We start from the raw sequence: 26,072 nt of genomic DNA, 5'->3' as shown, positions 1-26,072 counted from the left end.
GGACACAATACACCAATTCCACTTAATGAATTATTTTCCTCTGTACCATCTATTTAGTTCTATTCTGCAGTGTTACAACTTCAAATGAGCACAAGATCCTGCCACGGTGTTGCTGCACCAGGCTTCTACATTTCTACATCTATGACACTGTGTGTGTGTGTGTGTGTGTGTGTGTGTGTGTGTGTGTGTGAAGCTGTATCTTTGTTTCATTTTGTGTGTTTCACTGTTGCATAAATCTTTTCTATACGTGGGCCCAACAGCATTCCTGTGTCCGCCAAGTTTTAGTGCATAACTCATTGGTTCAGATGAACACCAGATGAAAACATTTGTTAACATTACTGAATCCTGATGTGACATAAAATTTAAAGAGACAATGTAATATATTATTCCCAGGAGTGAAGACAAAAAATGTAATGGTTTAGTTGATTAATAATTGAGAGTCATTGATTATTTTCCAAATGCCCTTTGAAAGCTTTGGTGATAGATACTGCCATGATTTCTTTCCTGTAAAATAGCAAATGAGTAAAAATAGCATTGTTACAAATAACTTGTTATTGCCACAGTTCCCTTTTCACTCACTGCTTTGCCTATTCTGTACTTCAAATTGTGCAAAAATATTTTGCAATCAAAACCACAAATGGGAGGATATGTATGCTTGTTTTGATCCTTTAAGCATAAACACATGTATTAAAAAATACATCTCACTCAATAATTACATGTATTATTTGCAACGTTTATTTAACATCTTCATCATGTCACCTTAAAACACTGTGAAATAAATATCATATTTATCATAGCACTTGAATATACTGTGAAACATTGATATTATATATTAGTACAGTTATTGACGTACTTTCTTTTACATTTTTTGGGGTTATCTTTAAAGTTTTACGATATAGTTGGTTATTTTAAATATTTTTTTATGTTTTTTTTTAAATAATTATAACAGGGACAATTTGATTTGAGGATAAACTAATTTTTTTTTTTAATTCTCAAGTTTCAAATCCACCTCACCACACTCAGATCTATGTCCCAGAATCAAACTGGTCCCGATCTGTACATACAAGTACTGGAGAACGTGTACAGTGGTTGAGATGAAGGAATGACTCCAAGTGGTCAGTAAAGCTTCTGCAGCAGAAATGCTGAAATAAGGAAGGTGATAGTCATTTAGGAGCTTTCCTTTTGGTTCATTTTCACAGGAATGAAATTCTAGAAACCATGTGCTGCCTTCCACAGCTCAGTTGAACATTTCTCTATTGTCTTCCATCTTTTTTTACCATTTGTCCTGCCATGTATTTAATAAAAATTTAATTGATTCAACTTTAAATAACTCAACCGGGGGGGATTATTTAAGGTAAAGTAAAACAATACAACAAACACTGATTTGCATGTTATTTTTTACTGGAGGGAAAAGTGAAGCCATTATGAATATTAACACAGTACAGCTGAGGTTGTAAATTCAGATAAATTCTTCTTCAAAAGTCTGCATTAAATATCAAAAGGCACATAAAAATCAGCATGAACACAAAAGTCTCCCTGAATGATCAAATCAGAGGAATTACTTTAAAATATGCCGTCAGACAGTTTCCTGTAGTCAAACATGTTTTAAAAAGTACTTTTTAGTCCTCTGTAAGTCCCACTAGCTGAGAGCATGGAAACAGCTTTAAATATTCTTACAGAAAATGCCTTTATCTTGGAAATTTCCAATAGTTTTCACTTTTCTTATATATTTTTTTTATACCATGAATATTCAGAAATGATATTTAGGTTGTATGTACATTTATTGCATGGCATATCAAACCTTTAAAACACAAAAAAACACAGGAAAAAATAATTAAAGTAAAACTCCACAGCTCATGAAGGGAAGCTGCATGCAAATTTAGAAAAGTAAACAAAGTGTGTTCAGGAATAGGATCAATACCGATCAAAAAAACTATTTTACAATTGGATGCTGTGTCTTTGTCATAAATACAAGCTAGATAACAAGAGCATGTTCCGGATGTTTACATTTCCATCGATGTACTTCTATATTATAACTGTATATTTTACCAAATTTCTATAAATTAAGGGAGAAAACACACTTACACCAGAGAGTGTTTTCTACCTATTTTTTTTTTTTTTTCAATGGAAGATTACAATAATGAAATCACAGAAAACTAACCTGAATAAATAAAAATAAAATATTAAATGCTGACTGTGGTACAGTGGTGTAAAAACTATTCAAGTCAAAATCAAATCTACGATCAGAACCAGCACAGATACTCAATGCACGTTTAAGTGTGTTCTTAGATCATTTCAGTGCTCTCTGTCCGAGGTTATGTGCACATGAGTCCAGACTCCCATAGTGTTAGTTCATGTGGGTCTCCTGCAGCATTTATTTTGTTCAGAACACCAGTCTGCTAATGGTATTGAAACCCCCTCCTCCACCTCCTCCTCCTCCACCAGATGGGCCGCAGCTCCCCGGTGGGTTGTTGTCATCTGAACCGTTGGGCCTGAATGAACAGGAAGATGAAGGGGCCTGCAGAGCCTGGGTCCGAGCATTGAGCTCCTGTTCCTGTTGACATCATGAAGGAAAGAGAATTTTTTTTACACATCTGCCTATTTTTAACTGTTAAAAATAATCATACGTGCCAAATGTATCCATGTAGCTCTATGAGACTGACAGTTACATTGTGACAGCACCCTCTAGAGGTGATTCCCTTTGGTTACTTGTGCAAGTGTGGAATGTCAACCTAATGCGCCACAGTTCAGTGACTCGTGAAATTAAACCTCACATCTTACAACAGGACAGTTCAGATTTGGCTTCAAATGCAGTAAAAAAGCTATCTGTAAGAGTACAGTCTGTTTTCTCTCAGCTATTTTCCACCTGAAAGAATCTTGTACAATGCTTGACTTTCATAATAACTGCACACTTAGGAGGTTAGCAGTAATGATAATATGTCAGATGCATGACATGCGTGAAAAATAGGCCAGAATATCCATGGAAGTCTTAGAAGGTATGATTTATGGGCTCTGATAGTTTAGATGTGTACCGCAATGCTGAGGGAGAAGTATAGTTTCTTTTGTTCACCTTGACTTACCTGTAAATACAGCTTATTGTCCTTGATAATAGCATCCAGCAGCTCTTTCTGCAGGGGAGGCTCAGCACTCAATCTCATTCCATTTGCTGTGAGTCCCCCATTTATGTTCTGCCCTTGTAGCTCCTGTTTTCTGTACATAAGCACATAAGCTGTGTCCTTGGGGAAGCGATTAGTAATGTTTTGCACTGATTGGAAGGAGGTGAATGTCACTCTGCTGTCATTGAATAGCAGCCAATCCCTTGCTTCCTGGACACTCTTAGGGACTGTGTCTCCTTGTTCGGGTGGAACTGAGAGAGCTGAGCAAGTGGAGGGGCTACACTCGGCCTGGCCATTGCCCAAATCCTCATGGAGTGCAAAGTGATTGGCTGGGTGCTGCGTTCCATCTGTTCCGCTGAGGTTACGGCCGTAAGAGTAGTAGTGGCCACTCTCGGATGATATACCAGAATGCATCACCACTGAGCTGAGGACATAGGGCACTGACAACACTGGTATTTCTCCTTCTCCATTTATCACTTCTGGTCCATCTATCCTCTCCTTCTCCTCTTCCTCCTCCTCTCTTTGAGATGGTTTGAGTTTCTTGGCCAGATTCTCACTGCTCTCAGGAGAATCCACTTGCAGAGAAGAGGAGGTAGAAGAGGAACAGGGTAGAGTCATTGAAGGGGCGTGTACTGGAAGTCTCATTAGCGATGGGATGGTGACATTTTCCAGAATCTTCCGCCGGATGTGGCATTTAGCATCGTATGAGAATCGCAGCAGAGTGAGGATCAAGTACTCGGGCGCGGATACCACTTTCAAGGTCTTCTCTGCCCGCTGGAGGGAGCTACACTTCTCACAGAAATAGGCATTGTCTTCATCTAGGGTCTCTGGGGCCAGAAAATAGTTAACCAGGTCCGGCACAGAGAGGGGAGGCTCGTTTGTCACTGGCACAAAATGGACATTGCTCGCTGGGGCTTTGCCAGGTTCAGGATCTTCACTGCCGCCATTAACAGATCCCTGACAGAGAACCTTGGGCTCCTCCTGTGGCCCAAAAGGCTGAGGGCCATCCCGAGAGGTGGCGGATGGACAAAACGCCAAGGAGAGGTCTGTGAAAGGCTCCTCTTTCTCAGAGATGCAGTTGCAGTGTGTACAGCGAATGCCTGTGATCAGCTTCCCACCAAACATCCTCTCTATCAAAGTCTTCCCATCATTCTCGGGTTTGGTTTCTGCAGGAGCTGAAGGCAACTCTTCGCCCTCCTCTAAAGAAGTCTGACCCGTTGGGTCTTTCCTGCTTGTGTCGACAGGGGAGGCTACCTTTGGCTTAGCTGATTCCAGGACCTGAAGTGTTCTCTCCTCTTCATGTAGCCTTGAGAGCAGGAGACAGGGACAATCAACGTCAGGGGAAAAATACTTTGTCCTGATAATATTTTTTGCCACTTTCTTGCTCTTTCTCAAAGAGTTATATCATTTAATTCTTGTAAAAACACACTTAACACTAGTTCAGTCACACACACTCAACACTTAATATGCCTAGAGTAAAAAAAAAAAGTAGATCTAAACTTTTAGGAGCTTTGTATAATGTTTAACTTTTGTAACTGTGATTGATTAATCCAGTGTGTTTGGAAGGCTACAGTACCTGTCTAGAAGAAACCTGAGGTACTCAGAACAGTCCTGCTGAGAGCCCATGTTGAACCAGGGAGGCCGAGACACTTCCAAGAAGTTTCTGGGAGCATATGCTGCCCTCTACAGGACACACACAAACACACAGAGGGTCTCATTGTCATCCACCTTCACAATCCACAAGTAACAATATTTGGTATAAATCTGTTCCACAGAGGAAACACTAACCTGTGTGTGCGCTAGGAAAGCAAAGAGCAACTGAAGCTTTTTCATCAGTGTGTTGGAACCGTTTACATGTAATGATAAAACATGCCTCCTGAAACTGAGAAGAAAAGGTCATAATCAATCCTGAGTTTCATAAAAATGTAACATGGGTGTGTCTGTATATGTGTGTAAATATACTCACTCTGTGGCCATGAAGAGGGTCTGGATGATGCTGTTCATGTAACAGGTGTTTCCCAGGTTGACCAGGCCTGTCTTGCCCGTCTCAGACTTCCCAGCTTGCCTCAGTAGACCAGACACAAATGAGTTTGACTGAGACGTCCAGGCACTTTGATTCAACACCAGTTTTATCTTCTCCTCTCCAGGTTTTGGGAGATCCTGATGGAACATATTCAAATAATTTATCAGATACAGAACACGCAGGGTACCCTGGAAATTCAAACGGGAGAAGGTGACCCCAAAAATATTCCATAAAATAAATAAAATATATAACAAACACATTTAAAATATTGACACCATATGTTTGTTGCAGGAGGTGTTCTGCACTCTTTTACCTTGATGGCCTCTAGTATGTGGTCATAGAGGTCAGGGAAGCCAGAGTACTGGTACATCATGCAGTGTATGAGCTCCGTGAACTGCAGCAGGAAAGCTTTACTGGTGGGGAGACCATCTGTCCTTAAGGATTGGACTAGATGCACCACATGTGGAACAACCTTAGACAGTGAGGGATGAAGGGAAGAGAAAAATAAGGACACTGTGGTGCTGAAAACAGTGGAAACTACTATTAATATTAATCACACACATCTTCAGTTCTGTCAGCCAGAGGGAAGCTGCACATAAGGAAACCCACAGAGAGTTCAATCTCATTTTCTGATTATTTTTGAGTCTATTCGTGTTTTCGGATTCTAATAGGGCAACTCAAGGGCCATTGCTCTGCATTTTAGTGCATCACACTTCATCAGTGGAGGGGCAAAGCCAGGCCCGGGGTTCTGGGATGTGTCAGCACAGCTTTGAAGTAATTTAAGCCAGAGGAGAAAAAAAATGAGAAAACCAATAAAGTGGCCAGCCGTATGAGAGGGCAATGGGCTGTGAGGAGACAGGAGATCCCTTACCAAATGGAAGGCCTCGGGAGAGTGCTGGAAACTCAGCAGCATATGAGAGAGCACAGCTAGCGCCCCCTGCCGCACTATAGGGTACCACAGACGACTGAATACCTGTGGATTGAAAATAAATCTTTTTCATTAAAAGATTAAAACAATTTCAACAATTTTCTTCCGCCTGAGGGCAACAATACATTAAAACAAGGACTTGACGAACCAGTTCAATCTTGAGCAGAGTGACATCAATGAGGATAGTGAACTTCTGAACTGCAGCGAGTCCTTTCAACAGAGCGATGACCCAGGTGTCAACATGATGGGCCAGAGGCCAAGAAAGCCAGTCAATCATCCTAGACAGACAGAAGAAAAGTGTGTTGAGTATAGATACTGTGCAAAAGTTGAAATTAAATGCTAATACAGTTTGTGAAGTGACAATGAGAAATCTTAAATATTTTACAGATGTGGAAAATATGAAGAATACATACAATTTGTGTTTTAATTTGTCAATGTGTGAAGTAACCTGCAGAGGGCTTTAGTCATGCTTGCGTCTTTGACATTCTGGTCTGTGGTGAGGCTCTTGATGAGCACCGTGATCATTTGGACGGGGATGTGCTGGACCAGGCTGGCGAGGGCAATGGATGGCTCAAAGGAAGGGTCTGCAAAATGTAAATCACAATCAAAATGAAACTTATTTGGACAGGATATTGACAGCAGCTTTTCTTCAATAGAAATATTCCACTTTAGAAATGCAGCAATGTCACTGAAATCGAGGCAGAATGACCTTTTAACCCGCGCAGACTCTACTCGCACCGCTCACTGTCACATGCTGTCAGTGTGACTCTTTCATTGAAACCGCAGCGCACTGTTTTTGTCCTGCTTCACAGTTCAGTCACTCAACAACAACGACGCACAGTACACTCAGTACATCACTATCACTCAAATGTACCATCAATACACCTTGTATTGATGGTACTGCAGCTGTTATTCAGTTTTCAACTGAAATAATCTGAACTCAACTGCATCTTTTTAAAAATGAAACCCTTACCCCCTAATGATCAGTGTGTCAATGAAACTAACTAAACATTGTTTGATTTACATCCAACCTACACGCAAATGAATCAATGTCAGCTTTTAGCAGGGCCCAAAAAGAGTAACTGTCTGCAAGCGCTCAATCTAGTGTTAACAGCCCTGGTACTAAATGTTTCATTTGTCGAGAGAGATTTAAGAGACATGGGTCCATGCTGCCAAATACAAATTCCCTTTCTCTATTACTATTGGGCACACATCTATGAAAGTTTGAATAAAATCCAAATTTGTTCACATTCATTTTTTGCACTATTAAACATTCTAGAATAAAATAAAATCATGTTTCTGTTCCATTGAACTGCATCCTCATATAGACAGAAGGTTTCTCACCTGTGGAGGAGATAATGGAAAAGACTTCCTGCAGTGAGGGAAGCAGTGTGGCAGGGTCAGCCTTCCAGATGTTCTGCAGCAGCGTGCTGACCTTAGTCACCTGACCCACATACTCCCTCAGCTCTCGCTCTTGGCTGGAGAAGCAGTGGAAGTAACTGATGGTCCTGACCAGCTGCTGGCAAAACATAACGCCTGACTTATCCCTCGGGATGCACTGCACAAAGTCCGACAGCAGAGTGCTCAGGCGGGCACAAACCGTTGGCTCTGGACGCTCACACACCATCCTTAGGACCTCCACCTGGATCATGCTGAAGATCTCCAACACTGACGGGCAGCTGATGAGCAGCCGCAGGCAGCAGTGAATGTGGTCTATTATGGCTGGGTCTTTGTTGCTCAGATGGCCATAGCCCTGCTGGAGAAGACTGATGACAAAGTCTTTACTGAAGAAAAGCTCAAACTCTGGGCGGTGGTAACGCGCATAGGCTTCCAAAACCTGGAAGCCAATCTGCTTCTGGAAAGTATCTTCACCGAGCAAGATGAGGCGGGTAGTGAGAGTAAACAGCGCCTGACACTGCTCCTCGGTCACCTCTTTCTCTGCTGCTTCCACTACCTTCTTCACAATGGCCCTCTTCACTAGAACAGAGTGATCGGAGCTCACGAGGCCCTCCAAAATCTTGTCCATTATGACGGTCTGTAGAGAATACAGGAAATATTTAGTTGAGACTTGTGAATCATTAGCAGAGAGTCTGGAATCATACTTATCATAAATGTGAATGTCACTTTGACAATGTCAGAAATTGTTTATGTTGTTTAAATCACAGTGAATACATGAGAGTTAGGTCTCATTGGTGTGTCAAGCTCTTTTCACTCCAATTGTCAGAGCGCATCAATTGTCTGCATTCGCTGAGTGAACATTGTCAGAATACAAACACCGAACATGTTTACTCAGCTGAATGGGCAGCGACAGGTACTATACACTGAGCCTCATTAAAGCCAAGTAAACTAGCCATACATCTACGGCTAGAAGGTTTTAGCTGAAATTATAAACTCCAACATTTTATTGGTAACATTCATGTCAGTGGCAGGCTAGAATAAATATACATTACATTCAAATGTAATTCCTTTCAAAGGGTTCATGCCAGCCTTTTCATGACAGCAGCTGCTGCCACTACTGTAACTGTAATTAATCTGACCTGTCAAGGGATAGATATATATGTATATATATATATAGTATTAAAGCAAAGTACTGTATAATACCTAAAATGCAATGTAGTTTGTGTACAATCGCTGGGGGCCTATTTCTAGCCTCTATCTTTACCTGATATATTTATTTATTCACTTACTTCATTTTCTAAATATAGTTACTGTATAAAGTTTCGCTTAAAATGATTGTTTCTCACATGCATCATGTTTCCCCATGTGATTTACGTGAAGGTGCTGTTGCAAAACTAAGATTTCCCTTTAGGGTAATTAAAGCATTTTATCTTTACGCTGTATATCTGTCTACGCATATTAACCTCGTTTAACAAAGTCAAAAGCAGGAACACCAACACGTTACACGTGTTTAACATGATTGTAAATACCCCCCCCCCCCATTGTCGTTAAGGTTGAGCCAACATCGTGCCTGTCGTGTGGAAACAGGCGCCTAGCATGCTAACGCTAACTGTAACGATAACGTTACAGCTAGCGTAAAAGGACGCTTCTCCGAAAGATTCCAACATGTCTCTGGATGTGAAACACAGCTACAAACATCTGGTGCCAGCTCTCCTGCTCCATCGTGGCAGCTGTTGTTCAAATCAAATGTATATTCAAACAAAACAACAAAGCAGCAAACCAGGCCTGACATTAGCTGGGTAACGTTAGGAGCCACTGACTTAGCACAAATGCCGCTAATGAGTAAATTACCCAGAGAGAAGGGGTTTACAGTGTGAACTCACCAAAATAGAGCATGTCAACAGTGTCCAACCTGAATATCATCAACTGTCGCTCGAAGAAAAAACACTTTTCACAGATTACAGCGTTTTATTTTGGTTCCATTTGTTCGCTCAGCTGATCAACCGTCCGCTGACGTCATTGCTGTGGACAGAGACGTTGGAAGGACCCCTGTGTGAAGCGATGTTCGTCCCTGACTGTGCCTGTTCCCGCGGATGAATTTTCAGCATCAACACCCGAAGTATTATTTGCAAGACTATTCGGAGTACTCGTTAATGCCAGTAGATGTAGTAAAACCGTAGTTGAGAAATGTTTGTTCGATTGAGGAGTTTGTGTACATCACATGTGCTGCTTTTAGGTACTACTCGAACATTCCCCACTCCAGAGCTCTCATGTACTCGCATCCTTCATGAAGCCTGACTATGCGGTCAGGTGTCTTCAGAATGACAATTCAGATTTTTTTTAAAAACTCCATTGTAAAGAAATTTAAATCTCAACATGTGACGCTCCAATATGGACTTCATGATGAGTGGACAATAGGGACACTGGTTTTCATAAAATAAGGAATTCTTTATTGATACGTGGGGAAATTGGGTTTTGTTGCTGTTGTCCAAGCCAAGAATAGAAATATATACAGAACAAGATGTTTAGAATAATTAGAAATACAATATGGGTAAACAAAAATGTTTCGAAAAACAAGTGCATTTTAATACAATAAATAAAAAGAAGCCAAATATGATAATGGAAAAATACTGTGTATACAGTATAGACAACAGGAGACAACCTGTTATATATGCAGATGTAAATCAAGTAGAATGTGAAACTCATTTCAATCAGATCTTTATTTATATAGCACCTTCAAACAAATCAGTAATAATACAACAAATACATTAATAAGAAGAAAGAGGTAATAAAATAGATATTATAAAATAATATATCATAACAAATGAAATCAGTTCAAATTCTATTCAAGGGGACATAGATATCGATGCCAGAAAAGCAAAATGATTCAATACTTAAGTACCACACAACTTAGTTGTTTGGAATTTGCTTCAATGGCCTGAATGAAACGAGAAAAGAAACAAAACACATAACCCCTCTCCCCATAAAAAACATAACATGGATGTAAAATACAGAATAAAGTTAAACACAGTAAAAACTAGCGCAATAGAACATCATTTCAGGTGCTTCAAAATACACCAAAAGAAACATTATTAACATTATTTCAGTAACATTCAAATCTTAGGGGGGAATTGCATCAAAAACATAGAAGAACTATTGCACGGCTGAATCGCAATGTTTCCCACAGTCCTGAAGGCAGCACACCCGACTCTCGCGATAGCGCGCACGCACCGGGTAACGTTAACACGCTGAGAGCGCGGGTGCCCGACAGAAAGCTTTGCTAGCGCGGCTCCTGAGACGCTCCGGAGTGTTTCCATCAAAAACAACAGGATTCATCCCGTTTACCGAGACACAGTCCGGACGATCTTCCGCGGGACCTACACGGGACCACACCGGGCAGCTGATAACGGACCATACACCCGGACCGAAGGGGGAATTCGATAGAAAATGTCCGCAAACGAAATCTGCGTGGAGCAGCGGGAAGAGCAGGCTGAAGTTGAAGAAGCCGGAGGAGCGGAGGTAAAGATGGTGAAAGCCCGCAGAGTCTCCTCTCAACACCGGAGACATTTCTCACTAACCCCGCCTCATATGTGTGAAGTTGAATTCTTCTCTGACTCTTAAGTTCGGATTTCAGAAACTTTCACATTGTCAACGTTCATTCGGGCTGTGTTAGCTAGTTAGCCGGTTAGCTAGCGCCGCTACCATTAGCTCTCCGGTGCCTGAAGCTAACGTCACAGCTCGGAGCAGCGAGGCCGTTTCGTAAGAGCTGCTAGCTTAGCCCCCGCTAGCTTAGCCCCGCTAGCTTCCCACTGATGGTCGCGGTAAAAGTCGCGGCGTGTGTTTTGTTTATCACCGGACCAGAATCACCCAGAGGTCGGATTGTAGTGACCGTGCTGCTGCGGCTCTTTGTGGAGACATTAGTACCGAGGAGAACCGCAGCAGCTGCACCGGCTCATCTCGGTCCCATCACGGTCTTTGTTTTCAAGAAGCTGCCACAGAGCTCCCCGGTCTGTGACTCTACTTCCGCTGCTGTTGTTGTGAAGAGAGTTAACTAACTAACTCACAGCCACAGAAAAACTGCTGGAGTTCTCTCATCTGTACAAATGGAGATTTTAGATAAGTGTGACTGATTCAGCACGGACATTGAAAGTAGTTGAATTGAATAACTCTTCAAAAACAACACAATGGGATCATATTACTGCTGAACGTCGCGTGCGTTATCACTTTCATTATCATGTCCTATTTGTGTCATATTATTTTTATCATATAATGTAAAATACACGTACTAATGTGCAATATTAACTTTAGTCATTTCAAATACTGCTTTTTTCCAATTTAAGGCTAGATTTAGTTTATTCTTTATATTTCAATATGTAACGTTAAGCATTAGTCTCTTATTTATCACTTGATATTTTTACACTAACTAACATTTAACTTTCTTACTGTTATAACTTTAGAGCAAATATCTTGTACAGGTTTTTACTTAGGGGTTAATAAAGACAAAATGTGTGACATTTAAAAGTGATTTAATGAAAACTTAAGAAGCACTGAAGCACTTTTTGGCACAGTAACTTGTTGTTGGGTAAAGTGACACATGTCTGCAGATAAGTGTTACAGACTGTTGTTACACCAATGCCATAAAAACGGTTTGTCTTTTATAATGCAAAGAAGGTGCAGAAGATACAAAGGAAGACCAACATTAATTTTTCACATGGTGCAGAGTGAAGGTGTTGCCCTGAGCCTCTGAGGTTTCATGCAGGCTATGGAGGGTGTTTTAATAAAGTCCTTATTCCTCAAATTTACAGAAAACATCTCATCTCATATTCCGGTCTGCTGTTGTTGGAAAAAAATACTAACAATAAGACTGTCTTCTCCTCCTATCTTTCATGCTCAGGAGAAGTCTGACTCTTCAGATGCTGGAAAAGAGTCCTCCTCAGATGCCGGTCCTGATGGACAGGATGCATCATCTTCCTCAGCTAAAGATCCTGCTCCAGGTTACGAGGAGAAAGTGGTAAGGTCACTGCAGCTCACGTTGCATGCCACAAGTCCCTGTTCTTAAATAAAAAAAGTTGAAGAAAATGTTTTCCCTGTGTGTGTGTGTGTGTAGCAAACAGACCGGACCAACAGATTTGAGTACCTGTTGAAGCAAACAGAGTTGTTTGCTCATTTCATCCAACCAGCTGCACAGAAGACCCCCACCTCTCCACTGAAGATGAAACCAGGACGTCCTCGCATAAAGAAAGATGAGAAACAAAACCTGCTGTCTGCTGGAGAGTGAGTATCCCCCCACACTGTATACACATGGGTCTTAATGAAGTCCGCTCCTGTTATGATTTTGAAAGATTGTCTCTGTTGGACAGCAACCGCCATCGGCGCACGGAGCAGGAGGAGGATGAGGAGCTCCTGAACGAGAGCACCAAGACGACCAATGTCTGCGCTCGTTTTGATGAATCTCCCTCTTGTAAGCAATGACCTGTTTTTATTTGAGCTTGAGAGGAAGGGCCATTATAAAATAGTTGTGGGCAGTCTTTTATTTGCCATCAGATAGTGACTGTATCTGTTAGGAGTCTGAGAAGGAGCATTGTGCATTGCAATTCTGCCTCTGCGCCAACTAAACACACTATTGTGTAAACAATCATTCTTTGGTTTGAGAATACATCTAAGTTGCAAAGTGGATTGTTGACATCTTAAAGATCATCATATAAAACTGTCAGTTGGCCCACTCTAATGCAAGAGTGATAAATTATTTGTGTTTTTTGTCCCTTGTCTAGATGTCAAAACAGGAAAAATGAGGGACTATCAGGTCCGTGGTTTGAACTGGCTCATCTCTTTGTATGAAAATGGCATCAATGGAATCCTTGCTGATGAAATGGTGAGTGACTCTCTCGCGGTCAAAAGTATCACTTTATACATCACTTTATATTTTGTATATTCGTGTATTGTTCTGCCTCACACCCTCTCTCTCTCTGCTGTTTCTTAGGGTTTGGGTAAAACTCTCCAGACTATCGCTCTGCTGGGTTATATGAAGCACTACAGAAACATCCCGGGTCCCCACATGGTGCTGGTGCCCAAGTCCACCTTATACAACTGGATGAACGAGTTCAAACGATGGGTGCCTTCTCTTCGTGCAGTCTGCCTGATCGGAGACAGAGAGCAGAGGGTAGGCTGTGTTTGAATGTTGGGATTGTCTGGAAGCCGTACAGTAGCTTCAGTTAAGACAGAATCACAATTTTTTAATTTTGGTGTCTGGTTTGGGCTTCATGTTATTATCATGGCTGATGTGAAATCTGGGTAAATTACATTTACAGTGACAACAGTTTGATTTCCAGCTGTGATCTAAAAAAAAACCTTAAGATCATGTGATCATTTAATGTCTTTCTCTGAGAGTAAAAGTTATTATGTGTCGAGGTGAGAGAGAGCGCTGAGGAGATGCTTTAGTTGTCAACAGGAAGCACAGGATTCTATTTCAGGTGGATAATCTGTCGCTGATGGCTGCAGTTAACTTTAGCTTCACAAATGGAAAATAACTCTGGGTAATTTGGAAGTGATAATCCATAAACTATGCTCAAGATTGCCAAGAACGATATGCAGAATTAGCATTGTCAATTCTAGGTTACAGTCTCAGGTCATGAAAGTAAAATGCTTAACATGTTTGCCTTGTTCTCAGACTGCTTTGATCAGAGATGTGCTGCTGCCAGGAGAGTGGGATGTGTGTGTCACATCCTACGAGATGCTCATCATTGAAAAGGCTGTGTTCAAGAAGTTCAACTGGAGGTACCTCGTAATCGACGAAGCCCACAGGATCAAGAATGAGAAATCAAAGGTCAGACAGTAAAACAGTCACATGTGTCACAACCAGTTTTCTTTTACATTAAATGTAGCAGGGTAGTGCATTTAAGCTTAAGCTTCCTTTGTTTTTCCACAGCTATCAGAAATTGTACGAGAATTCAAGACCACCAATCGTTTACTGCTGACTGGAACACCCCTTCAAAACAACCTCCACGAGCTGTGGGCTCTGCTCAACTTTCTGCTGCCTGACGTCTTTAACTCAGCAGAGGTGAGACTTGATAAAATTCATGGGGGGGTATTACTGAAAACATAACCTCCTCACTTCCAGTCTGTTTAGTGAATAAGTGTTTTCCCCTCTGGTACTAATCTTTCAAATTAAATTTTTTCCCCTCCGCCTTTAGGACTTTGACTCCTGGTTTGACACAAACAACTGCTTGGGTGACCAGAAGTTGGTTGAACGTCTTCACACTGTATGTATTGAATTCCCTCAATGATAACTTTTAACTGAACTGTTAACTTTTACATGTATTATTCTTACTTGGATTATAGTTTTTTAGACCTGCTCTTTTTCTTTTGTGTAGGTTCTACGTCCTTTCTTGCTTCGTCGTATTAAAGCTGATGTGGAGAAAACTTTGCTTCCAAAGAAAGAGATCAAGATGTACGTGGGCCTGAGCAAGATGCAGCGAGAGTGGTAAGCAGTCGACCTCTACATGTTTTAAATTAGCCCCCCTCCATCTCTAATGTATGCAATCTAATATGGACCTGTGTTGCAACATGTCAGGTACACAAAGATTCTGATGAAGGACATTGACATTCTGAACTCAGCGGGTAAGATGGACAAGATGCGCCTGCTGAACGTTCTCATGCAGCTCAGGAAATGTTGCAACCACCCGTACCTGTTCGACGGAGCTGAGCCAGGTCCTCCGTACACAACTGACCTCCATCTGGCCGTGAACAGCGGCAAGATGGTGGTGCTGGAGAAGCTGCTACCCAAGTTGAAGGAGCAGGGTATGTGGATCATCACTTGAAACTACAGAGTATTTGCTTCTTTTTCATTCAGCATTTAATAAAAAAACTGTTCATATATTGCGAACATAGATTTGTAAAATGTGCATAGCTGTCATAATATATTGAAGTGAATATTCTTGGCATAATACATATTTAAACGTACCCAGAGGTAATTAGACTTTTCTGTACATTTTCTATTTTCCCAGGTTCCCGTGTGCTCATCTTCAGTCAGATGACCAGGGTGCTGGACATCTTGGAGGACTACTGCATGTGGAGGAACTATGCATACTGTCGCTTGGATGGTCAGACGCCGCACGAGGAAAGACAGGTGAGATGTCACTCCTCAAATTATGTTACATGTCAGGGTCTATAAGAGAGTAGATTTAGACGAAGTTAGTGTGTTTATTGAGTTTGATCAAGTTTCTAATAACTTTGCATGTTTCCAGATCTCGATCAACGCATACAATGAGCCCAACAGCCCTAAGTTCATCTTCATGTTGAGCACCAGGGCCGGTGGGCTGGGTATCAACCTGGCTACAGCCGACGTCGTCATCCTCTACGACTCAGACTGGAACCCTCAAGTCGACCTGCAGGCCATGGTTCGTACTTTGTAGTTCAGGGACAGAAACCGGAACACTGTTGGTTTGTGACCGGGGTTAACATTAGTTTAATCTTTTCATTTAAGGACCGAGCTCACAGGATTGGTCAGCAGAAGCAGGTACGTGTCTTTCGTTTCATCACCGAAAACACAGTGGAGGAGAGGATCGTAGAGAGGGCCGAGATGAAACTGCGCCTGGACTCCATTGTCATCCAGCAAGGTAAATCCTCTCATCAACTGATCTTTGATTCAAAGAGAACGTGGCTATAAAAGCACGTTTTAACATCCTTGTGTGTGATTAGAGGGACAGAGCAGATTGAATCTGTCTTACTTAAACAAACATGTGATTTAAATTCAGAATAATTATAAAAATTTGTGGTTCTCAATGATACAAAATCTTTATTTAGATTGAAAATAACATAAGATGAGGGGATTTGTCTAAATCATCGTTTTTTTGTTTTTTGTGTAACAGGAAGACTTGTGGATCCGAACGCAAACAAGCTGGGCAAGGATGAGATGCTGTCCATCATCCGTCATGGTGCCACACACGTGTTCGCTTCCAAAGAGAGTGAGATCACAGATGAGGACATTGATGAAATCCTGGAGAGAGGTGAAAGGAAGGTGAGCATAAGAGAAAATCTCTTGATCAACCTTTCCTAATAAATGCTTTTTAAGAATGAATTTTAAATAAAAAAATCATATCTTGTTATGTACTAGACCATGGAGATGAAGGAGAAACTGTCGTCTCTGGGTGAGAGCTCTCTGAGAAACTTCACCATGGACACAGAGAACAGTAGTGTGTACACATTTGAAGGAGAGGACTACAGAGAGAAGAAAAAGGTAAAGAAACCAACAACATCAGTATTCCATCTGTTTTCCCTCATTCCAGCGACAAGAACCCTCCAGACATTACCTTATTTCCTTCTTTTGTCTTCATTCAGGTCATTACCAACTGGATCGAGCCGCCCAAGAGAGAGAGGAAAGCCAATTACGCTGTGGATGCCTACTTTAGAGAAGCGCTGCGTGTCAGTGAACCCAAAGCACCCAAGGTATGGACTGATGATTTTACAAACATCCTGAGGATTAAAAAAACTAAAATAAGAATGTGAAATGACAACGTTCTCATGATGGATGGCTTGTTATCCTGTTTGTTGCATAACATTTGTCTATTTGACTCCATTTCCCAGGCTCCTCGTCCTCCCAAGCAGCCAAATGTCCAGGACTTCCAGTTCTTTCCTCCTCGTCTCTTTGAGCTTCTTGAAAAGGAAATTCTCTTCTATAGAAAGACCATAGGCTACAAGGTACACATATATATTGTCAGATAAGAGTGGGTTTGCTTTTAATCTCTTTAAAACTGTCTCTCAGTCATTCCTTGCCTCTGTCTTCTTAGGTTCCCCGTAACCTGGACATGCCAAACTCTGCTCAGGTGCAGAAAGAGGAGCAGGCTAAGATTGACGAGGCTGAGGCTCTCACAGAGGAGGAACTGGAGGAGAAGGAGAACCTGCTGCAACAGGTACTGAATCTTCTCAATCCATGCTCTCAATTCTTGACCAATGTACTGCAAATCCAAAACCCTGTTTGTGTGCACACTGTGATTATGTGTACCGTCACTGCAGGGATTTACTATTTGGAACAAACGGGACTTCAACCAGTTCATCAAAGCCAACGAGAAGTGGGGAAGAGATGATATCGAGAACATCGCCAGAGAAGTGGAGGGAAAAACCCCTGAAGAAGTCATGGAATATTCTGGTAAAGAATCTAGCCAAACCAAATCTATGACTTCTACCTGTTTTACACCAAAATTAGTGGGTAGGAGCATGATTCTGAGTAAATCTGCTTAAAAAGGAAAAACACTTCCATCACAGCCGATAAAATCCTGTGTTTATTGCGTCATTTGACCTGGGAGTGAATATCCAGACAAAAGCCAGGTGTAAATGGTAGATGCTATATTTTGTGATTTATTATTCGCTTGTTCCTCCAGCTGTTTTCTGGGAGCGCTGCAATGAGCTTCAGGACATCGAGAAGATCATGGCCCAGATCGAGAGAGGAGAAGCCAGGATTCAGAGAAGGATTAGCATCAAGAAAGCACTTGACTCAAAGGTAGCTGACTGTTCACTTGTGCTTTAAACTAATTACTTTTATCTGATTAAACTCTTCAACTCTAAATCTCCCTCTGATCCGTAAACTGTCTCTTAATCACATTATCCTCTGTTCTTAATTAATTAATGGTTCCTCAACGTGTTCTCATCTCCTCGCTCAGATTGGTCGCTACAAGGCTCCATTCCATCAGCTTCGTATTTCCTACGGCACCAACAAAGGCAAGAACTACACAGAGGAAGAGGACCGCTTCCTCATCTGTATGCTCCACAAGCTGGGCTTCGACAAGGAGAGTGTGTACGATGAGCTGCGTCAGTGCATCCGTAACTCACCTCAGTTCCGATTCGACTGGTTCCTCAAGTCCAGGACCGCCATGGTGAATTTTGCACTTCTTTGCACCATATGTCCTGTATTTATACATTAATTTACTTTATGATTAAAATTATGTTTTGTACATTTTTGTACAGGAGCTTCAGAGGCGATGTAACACCCTAATTACGCTGATAGAGAGAGAGAACATGGAGCTGGAGGAGAGGGAGAAGGCGGAGAAGAAGAAACGAGGTCCAAAGACTGGATCGGTAAGTCATGAATCCGTAGTCATTCAACAGAAGGGAAACAACTGGTTTGTCATTGCAGCTAAAATGTTTCAAATTCAAAACAACATTAATCTGGTGCTAGATTTTGTAAAAATATTTGTAATATCTTGTTTCCAGGTTTTCTTAACACTAGCACATGTACAAGAAGTTTGCCTCTAAAAAAAAGTGTTTTATGATTGAAGAATAAATAAGCAGTGGGTCAAATGTGAGTTGTGAGGGTTTTCCTTCAAGTCTCTGTCACTCTTTATACTAATCCCCTGACTTCCTCCAAACTTGTCACACTACTATTTTTGCTCGAAACTCAATTCCTGCTCATTTATCTTTCGTCATCTCTTTCTCCTCTTCTTCCAGGCTCAGAAACGAAAGTCAGAGGGAACCCCAGACGGTCGTGGACGCAGGAAAAAGCTCAAGTTGTGAAGCTGTTGACGAGCAGCACTATCAGAATTTGAGAGAGCAGCCAGCTCCAGTACTATTAGTTCTAGTGTCTGTGTTTGTTTTGCAGGCCGTGATATTGTACTGTGTTAAACACCCCGACGGACTGATCTGGTCGTATTAGGTTTTTAGGAAGTGCTCTTCTACAAGCCTGCCTCGTCGTCATTGACCCTGAACACTGCAGCTGTGCTGATTTAGTTTTTGTTTGCTAGTCCTTTTTTTACTAGTACTTCATTGAAATCAATGTATTTATGCCTGTTGGTTGTACTACATTCCATTGCTTGAAACGATATGTACTTTTTTTTTTAAGAAAAACATTTGTTCTTTTATCTTCCTATGTGAAGTAGAAAATGTCTTTTTGAACATCAAAAATAAACCTCCCCTTTTTTAAAAAGTGTGCTTTATATTAAATCAGACACCAGTTCAAAAAATGACATTTATATTTGGCAGTTGAAGTTTACAAACATCCAAACACTAGAAACTGACACAAAATTAATAAGCCATAAAATTCTACTAACAGTTGGCACATTCAAATATACTGTAGAGGAATATTCATAAATTTTGATACTGCACTTGTTTTTTCTCAGAACTTGACTGACAAACTAGAAATAAGTATAGTTCATGATTATTCAAGTTTCACCAGGTTGAAATACCTTTTTTTTCATATATAGATATGTACACAGGTTGTTTTTGCATCTGACTTCAGCCACATTAACCTGGAAAAACAATCTGCATTCTCAAGAGAAAAGACGACATTTAAAAATCCCTTTCAGTGACACCATAGTGGTTTTGTTAAGTCAACGGTGGGCAGGTATACTGCCGGCTTCTTAAAGCACAACAGACACAATAGCAATATTAAAAATCATTTATCACATCATTCTTTATGGTCAGCTAACATTCAATCTGCTTTTGCTCAAGACAAAACAAAAAAATTAACAGTGAATTACAGTAATAAAAAACTTATTTTTAAAGGAGGAACATAGAAAATGATTTCATTAAATGTTTGCCTTATACTTGGTAAATAATTGCATTCAGTAAATTGGGATTTTCATGCATTTGCTGACATTGAATAAAGAGGGATATTTTACAACTTGGCAACCAGTAAAGCAGGTGAATATTTTAAAGGCCTCTACATACATCCATGATTCAGAATAGGCAATAACCTATAATACATTACAGCAAGAACTAACCATCATCAGAGATCAGTAAGAACACTGGTGCTTCCTCTGTGCGTGGGCCACAGACACTTGCTGTGCTGTCCACCGGTTGTTCTTGGCTCCTCAGTGCTACGAGAGTTGGGCATTGAAGGCACATTGGTGAAGGAGACTACAATAGTCTTTTATTTTTAAATAGCAGGCAGGTGTTTGAGGTGGTCCTCATCTAGACCTCAGAGCTGTCTGAACTGCTCCACACGCCCGCTGGGCCTTGGCTGTGGCCTCCGTACGCAGAAGAAGATGAGGTGGCGTATGGCGGGAACTGGTTGCTCTTTTCCTGCCTCTTGCGTCGCAGCAGCAGAATGACGACGGTGGCGATGAGACAGACGAGCAGAACCAGGCCGGCGAGCCCCACTAACATGGGCAGGGTGGAGGTGTCGGCCTGCTCCCTGCCAGAGCTTTCCAACAGGGGGCTCTCCAGGAGAGGGTCACGGTTTGGGGACCAGGGCTGGCGCTGGTTGACCACCATGCGGTCCGCCCGGTCTAGAGCGATGTGCTGGATGTTGGTGCCACGGTTGTTTTCGACACCGATGTCCTGGGTCACACTGGGGCTAGAGAAAGCGGGGGCGGCGCGGCGGTAGCGAGTGTGGGGCTGCTCGAAGGAGGACATGCTGTGATGGAGGTACTCCACACTGCGCTTGCCTATGTTGCGGTTGGCGTTTTCTCTGGAGCGGACGGTGTAGATAGTGTGGATGAACCACTCTCGACCAGCAGCCACCTGGGAAGAAAGATATTTCAGCTTGTTCCTTCTATGTCTGTGTGTAAATATGCAACTTTTAATCATTATAATAAGTATTCAAAGACCTGGAAAAGTGGAGATGACGACAGGGTGAATCCGTCTGACCCCGGCTGTCTGACCAAAGGCAGAGCTCCAGCCGTGTCTTGGGCCAGTGTGGCCTTAAACGCAACATCACCAAATGCTGAAGCTTGAGTGTCTGGCTGGGCCTTGTCCTGCAGAACAACACACACACAAATCAGAAATGAGATCCAGCTCGTTTGGCTTCAACAACACAACCCAAAGTATTGTTCTTTCCCATCTTACCAGAATCTTGAATCTGTAAAGCAGAGTCGAAGCGTCTGCCAGGCATCCATACTCCTTGTTGGTTGGGTTGTATTTGGGAACGTAACCATCTGCTCCTGTGCAGAGGAAAACCTTCTCAATGCTGCAGGAAAACGAGTCACCCAGATTCTGGACCGGGTCCACCATCACACGGCCGTAGATCATTGAGCCTGAAGCAAAAGAACAGGTGGAATGGTAAGAGGGACTACAATATGGGATCTCTTAGGGTCATGAGCTGTAATTTGACTAAAGAGCACTGGGTGGCAGTGTTGTACCGTCTGAGAAAGCAGCATCTGTCCCCTCTCCAAAGCCCATGGAGCCATCGGACAACCACAGCTCCTTCTTGGACAACAGGAACATCTGAGTGTTGAGGCTGAACTCTGCAGCAACTGGGTCGCTCACCTGGAACACACGACATGGGTGATTATACCCAGAACAGATCAGTGTTTACGAAATGTGAAGATACGGCTATAAGCAATCAGATTCACACAAAACTTGGTGGAGAGACAGGACATGAGCCATGAAAGGGCTGAATCTGGGATTTTTCTTTTCACAACTTCAAGTTTTGAGGTATTTTGATATTTCAGTCTTGCTGAATAACCCAAGAAACAATAAAACCATATTCAACTTATTTGAAAGTCTAAATGATTGTTAAGGTGGCATTTTGCAGTTTTAAAAATCGATGCTCTCATTGATGTAAAAAATAAAATGCTGGGGGATTTATGTCGAACCTGCTGGAAGCGAATGTCCATGTCAAAGGTCAGAGGCTCTCTTGGGTGGCAGACAGGAGGGATGCTGAACTCTCCGTTGGGGGACGCGATGCAGGGGATCATCTTCACTGTGTAGGTTCCAGAGTAATCTCGCACCTACAGAACACGCCACACAGGAACAATGTTAGCACTTGGTGTCAAGTTTGTGAAGTCTGCTGTATAGTAGAAAAGTTTTCTCAGCAGCCACTCACAGCAAAGTCTGAGACAAAGCTCCACTGCTGCATTGGCTGGTTGTACGTGGGCTCAGTCCTGACGAGGCCGAGGGTGAATGTCAGCCCGGGGTGGTCGGCACACATCACCATGGAGGACACACTGGTCCCTGTAAACAAGTCATCAAATCTTCAGTGCTGCCTTAAAGTTGTGGCTGTGTGTCCGTCTTTTTTTTATTTATAGAGTGACCTTTTTGTATTGTTTGTGCCACTTGCTTCCTAACTGTAAATGCTGCAGGGTGATTTTGACATTTGTCGAAATGACCTCTGGCACTTAAACACAGGAAGGACCCCCAATGTGGAACTCCAGAAATAGATGAAGTAGGGATGTGGGCCACAGGGTAATCCAATATGTGGCTGCTTGTATAGAATGGCCCCACAGAATAGGTTTATAGTGTGTGGGTGCATGTCAGCAGCTCTCTACCTGGATGAGACATCACAAACTGTCCCCTGAAGCGAGCCTCGGTCTTGAAGTTGACAACCAGTCGGCCCTCCTCATTTATCCGCATGCTGGTGGGGTACATGGCTCCTATGAGAACAGAGAGTATAGTTTTACAGTGCTTAACAAACGAGTGTCTGTTTTTGTCTCCACCAGCCAGGAGCAGCATGGTTCCTAGGAGAGGACGTACCTTGCAGCTCAGACTCCGGAGGGCTGCCGATGCCGTCCTGCCACAGAATAGCCGTATCGTACACGAAAGTGAGTTTGAGCTCGGACTGCAGGTCAAAATGCTGCCAGCCTCCCACGGCCACTGGAGAGTGGAAGACATAGGACACAAAGAGTGGGACACGCAAGGTGACGTAGGACTGGACAAGGTTCAGCACCTAAACAAGAGGGAGGAAAAGAGACAATTAAGAGAAAGCTGTAAGAAGTTCGTAGTCCAACAAATAAGATACAGTCATTTCCTCCAGGTGTTGTTTTTTATTTATTTATATGTTGACTGAACTGTCTTCACTTCCTGTTTTGTTGTTGTTTTGTTCTTTGTGTTGTGGAGTTTTAAGTGTCATATTCTTGTGGACCTCAGTGGAAATAAGCCCTCTGCCTCAATTGTGTTTTTATCATAGACCGTGCATAAAGATGGATTTACTCTTCAAACAGTTTTTCCTTTATGTATTTCCTACCTGTCCATCTGTGCCGATGGAGCCTCCGCAGTCATTCAGAAGCTCTGACATGTCGTAGTAGCTGGTGAACTCCCAGAGGCAAGCCTCTAGGTTGAGGTTCCTGTAGAAGCGCAGAGAGTTGGCTGAACGCATGATGTTGCTGTACTGGTAGGGTGAAGTCTCGCCGATGATTTCCGGGTTCTTTGTGGCGTCGGTGATGAAGCCGTGGCCCGTTTGGATCTCATTGAAGTCCAGTAAATTGGAGCAGCGGTGGTTACCCACACGTGTGCCGTCAGGGCTCAGGGTGAGCTCAAAGTTGGAAAGAGGGCGTGTGGAGATGACCGGTAACATGCCTGTCGAGAGCGGAAAGCTTGTTATCAGGATGTTCTTCAGATTAATAAATAATAATGATCAAATGTCGAAAGCTCACCATCCATGTGAGGCATGTTGACAGTCAGTTTGATGAGGTTGGGGAAGTCTGGGTCGTCTGGGCCGGTGTAACGGATCTTAGCAGAGAAAGGTTCAGCTCCAACAGTCCCTTGGACACGAGGCTGACACATACCTGCCAGGAGTTAAAGTCAGTTAAAGCAATTATCTCCACAAATCTACACTTTTCACCCAAGTCTCCTCTGTGGTCCACTCACCGTCTTCTTTGCTGATCACAGCTATGGGACTTGACAGCTCCAGGCCTGCATCTCCATTGGCGTTGAAGGCTCTCGCCGCACATTGAACCCTGGAGCCGGCCTGGAAGTAGATTGAATCCAAGGTGATGGACTTGGTGTTGGTGAAGAAAGTGTTGGTGTCCACCTCCCTCATGGGGCTGGTCACACCATCAGACCCAGTGGGAGCGCTGACCAGCCAGCGGTACTGGGTGAGGGTGTCGTTGATGTTCTCCGAAGAGCAGATGGAGCCAGTTTTGTCAAAGTCGTTGTACTTAGGGTTGCAGGCCTGACAGAGAAGGAGAAAAACAGATGGTAAATGAACATATATTTTTAAACAACCCTTCAAGTTCTGTATTTTCTAAATGATAAACAGAAACTGAAGCAGCAGCGTCCCACTCACCGTCACACACACAACAGGGTATCCGTTGGGCGGCTGGGGCTTGTCTTTGGTTTTCAGAGTGTCATCGTACATGAGCAGGGAAACCACCTGGGGCACTGCAGGGAAGGTGACGTCTGCTACACTGTCCATCTCCTCAATGTAGACGATGGCTTTGTTCATCTGGACAGAAGAAGAAAGTTATTGGAAATTCTGAGAATGCAGCTGTAATTGAGAAGACAATCATAATATTATGAGGGGAACGTCATAATTTAATTCTTGTTGGAGTTTCACTCCTCGGACTTTAAATCTCACCTCATTCTTTCTTGAGAACCTACAACATGTTTTTAAAAATCGGATGTAATTGATGGCCGGCCAAACATTTTCTCTTCCATGTCTTTGTAGTTCTTTCTTCAGAATACAGTTTCTTTCACAATCTTTTCAAAGTCCTGATACTTATGACAATGTGATGAGCCAAAAGATGAAGTATTGTGTTATTTGTGAAACTTATTCTAAAGTAAAACTAAACAAGATGCTACACATTCCTCATTTTACCACAGACGAGAGGCTGATATTCTGATCTTCTCCCTCTAAAATGACACATGGCCCAAAATCATGACTTTATTGTCGAAATCAAATATCTTTTTCCCCCTTTAAGTTGCACTTATGTGTCATTCGAGAAAACTGTGTGACACTAGCATCCTTTTCAGTGTTCCCCTAACAGACTGGATTCTAAATTTACGGGTCGAGCAAATTTAACTGACAACAAAATGACTTTAATAGTTTGTTCATTTAGTATCTATAACATTCTCTGAAGATCGGCAGCCAGTATATAAATGCAATTACCTTTCAGTGCATTGTGCATTGTACAGCCAATTTAACATGCAATATAAACTCTGAGCTATCCCACAAAATTTGATGGCATTTCACACATACAGTGTACGTGGTGCTGCAGCTACATGATCGTCTTACAGGGTCGTAACTCATAGGTCATGGGTCTGATAAACGTTAAATTTAGATTCGTCCTGCACAAAGCTCTTATGGTCTGTGGGTGGATTAAGATATGAACCAAAACATCAGCCTGATTATCTACAACAACACGTCTCTTCTGGTTCAGATTAAGATGAAAATTATTATTATTATTATATTAGACATTTTTTGTCATCTACCATAAAAGCTCAAGACAATTTAGCCAGAGATAAAGCTATTTCTGTCACGTGAACAGTACCTGCCTGCTGTGGAGTACAGGGTTAGAATATCACGGTTCTGTTTATAGGGTGGTCTACTGTTTGGCTCTGCTGGGACATTCCCCTCAGCATCTCATTCCAACCAGAGAAGCTTTTTATATAACTCTGTGGTTCCGGCGTGCTGACAGCAACGCCAGCTGCTGCCTGGCTATTTTAACATGGGGCTGACATGACAGGGCGCGCGTTCATAGATATACAGCACTGTACATATGCACACGCAGGATTTGATTATTTATATCTGATCGTGTGTGCATCTGCTTGTCCGTGCCATTGTCTCACCTGTATTTCAGCCACCATGTTGTCGTCAGGCTTCATGTGCACAATGAAGGCCTCTCTCATCTCTCTCTGACCATCGTAGAGGATCTCGATCTCCACAAAGTGTTCCTTGTCACCCTCCTTGAACTCAACATCTTAGAAACCCAGACAGAGTGAGAGTGAGAGTGAGGAACGG

General features: G+C 42.4%; 3 protein-coding genes across 4 annotated transcripts in view; 1 reads left to right on the top strand and 2 right to left on the bottom strand.

Annotated features, from left to right (window-relative positions):
• Positions 1-1,380: 1,380 nt before the first annotated feature.
• Positions 1,381-9,501, bottom strand: usp38 (ubiquitin specific peptidase 38). The gene is made up of 11 exons (XM_020101306.2): positions 9,349-9,501; positions 7,412-8,102; positions 6,516-6,651; positions 6,216-6,345; positions 6,011-6,112; positions 5,453-5,611; positions 5,083-5,276; positions 4,905-4,998; positions 4,693-4,799; positions 3,081-4,422; positions 1,381-2,554 (listed from the first exon to the last, which is right to left on the bottom strand). The coding sequence occupies exons 2-11, from the start codon at positions 8,091-8,093 to the stop codon at positions 2,384-2,386; spliced, it is 3,117 nt and encodes a 1,038-aa protein (XP_019956865.2). The 5' UTR covers positions 8,094-8,102; positions 9,349-9,501; the 3' UTR covers positions 1,381-2,383.
• A 1,196-nt stretch (positions 9,502-10,697) lies between these two features.
• Positions 10,698-19,379, top strand: smarca5 (SNF2 related chromatin remodeling ATPase 5). 2 transcript variants are annotated; one of them, XM_020101214.2, is made up of 24 exons: positions 10,698-10,984; positions 12,360-12,476; positions 12,573-12,739; positions 12,826-12,926; positions 13,237-13,337; positions 13,446-13,625; positions 14,133-14,288; positions 14,391-14,522; positions 14,656-14,724; positions 14,836-14,945; positions 15,036-15,262; positions 15,469-15,590; positions 15,709-15,861; positions 15,948-16,080; positions 16,333-16,481; positions 16,578-16,700; positions 16,802-16,909; positions 17,048-17,161; positions 17,251-17,373; positions 17,477-17,609; positions 17,842-17,960; positions 18,121-18,333; positions 18,425-18,535; positions 18,905-19,379. In XM_020101214.2, the coding sequence occupies exons 1-24, from the start codon at positions 10,913-10,915 to the stop codon at positions 18,968-18,970; spliced, it is 3,099 nt and encodes a 1,032-aa protein (XP_019956773.2). In that variant the 5' UTR covers positions 10,698-10,912; the 3' UTR covers positions 18,971-19,379. The 2 variants fall into 2 exon arrangements, with proteins under 2 accessions (XP_019956773.2, XP_019956772.2); XM_020101213.2 differs by having other exon boundaries at positions 12,808-12,926.
• A 28-nt stretch (positions 19,380-19,407) lies between these two features.
• The window catches only part of frem3 (Fras1 related extracellular matrix 3), a 30,335-nt gene continuing 23,670 nt past the window's right edge, over positions 19,408-26,072 (bottom strand). The window contains exons 12-24 of the mRNA XM_020101211.2: positions 25,901-26,031; positions 24,399-24,557; positions 23,981-24,284; positions 23,767-23,898; positions 23,358-23,689; positions 22,868-23,060; positions 22,663-22,767; positions 22,221-22,348; positions 21,991-22,125; positions 21,535-21,661; positions 21,242-21,429; positions 21,004-21,150; positions 19,408-20,917 (exon numbers count right to left, since the gene is read on the bottom strand). Coding sequence (XP_019956770.2) covers positions 20,366-20,917; positions 21,004-21,150; positions 21,242-21,429; positions 21,535-21,661; positions 21,991-22,125; positions 22,221-22,348; positions 22,663-22,767; positions 22,868-23,060; positions 23,358-23,689; positions 23,767-23,898; positions 23,981-24,284; positions 24,399-24,557; positions 25,901-26,031 — 2,633 coding nt within the window. The 3' untranslated portion in view covers positions 19,408-20,365. The remainder of the gene's footprint in view (positions 20,918-21,003; positions 21,151-21,241; positions 21,430-21,534; positions 21,662-21,990; positions 22,126-22,220; positions 22,349-22,662; positions 22,768-22,867; positions 23,061-23,357; positions 23,690-23,766; positions 23,899-23,980; positions 24,285-24,398; positions 24,558-25,900; positions 26,032-26,072) is intronic.

Source organism: Paralichthys olivaceus, chromosome 8, assembly GCF_024713975.1.
Source record: "Paralichthys olivaceus isolate ysfri-2021 chromosome 8, ASM2471397v2, whole genome shotgun sequence".
Lineage (NCBI taxonomy): Eukaryota > Metazoa > Chordata > Actinopteri > Pleuronectiformes > Paralichthyidae > Paralichthys > Paralichthys olivaceus.
This window is presented reverse-complemented; position numbering and strand designations above follow the sequence as displayed.

Bases quoted from the DNA above. Each gene is read 5' to 3' on its own strand.
- smarca5 (XM_020101213.2), top strand. From the start codon at position 10,913: ATGTCCGCAAACGAAATCTGCGTGGAGCAGCGGGAAGAGCAGGCTGAA. The intron at 12,477-12,572 runs GTAAGGTCACTG...GTGTGTGTGTAG, and splicing joins CAGGTTACGAGGAGAAAGTG to CAAACAGACCGGACCAACAG. The intron at 14,289-14,390 runs GTCAGACAGTAA...GTTTTTCCACAG, and splicing joins TCAAGAATGAGAAATCAAAG to CTATCAGAAATTGTACGAGA.
- usp38 (XM_020101306.2), bottom strand. From the start codon at position 8,093: ATGGACAAGATTTTGGAGGGCCTCGTGAGCTCCGATCACTCTGTTCTA. The intron at 5,612-6,010 runs GTAAGGGATCTC...TCACTGTCTAAG, and splicing joins CTCCCGAGGCCTTCCATTTG to GTTGTTCCACATGTGGTGCA. The intron at 2,555-3,080 runs GTAAGTCAAGGT...TGATGTCAACAG, and splicing joins ACAATAAGCTGTATTTACAG to GAACAGGAGCTCAATGCTCG.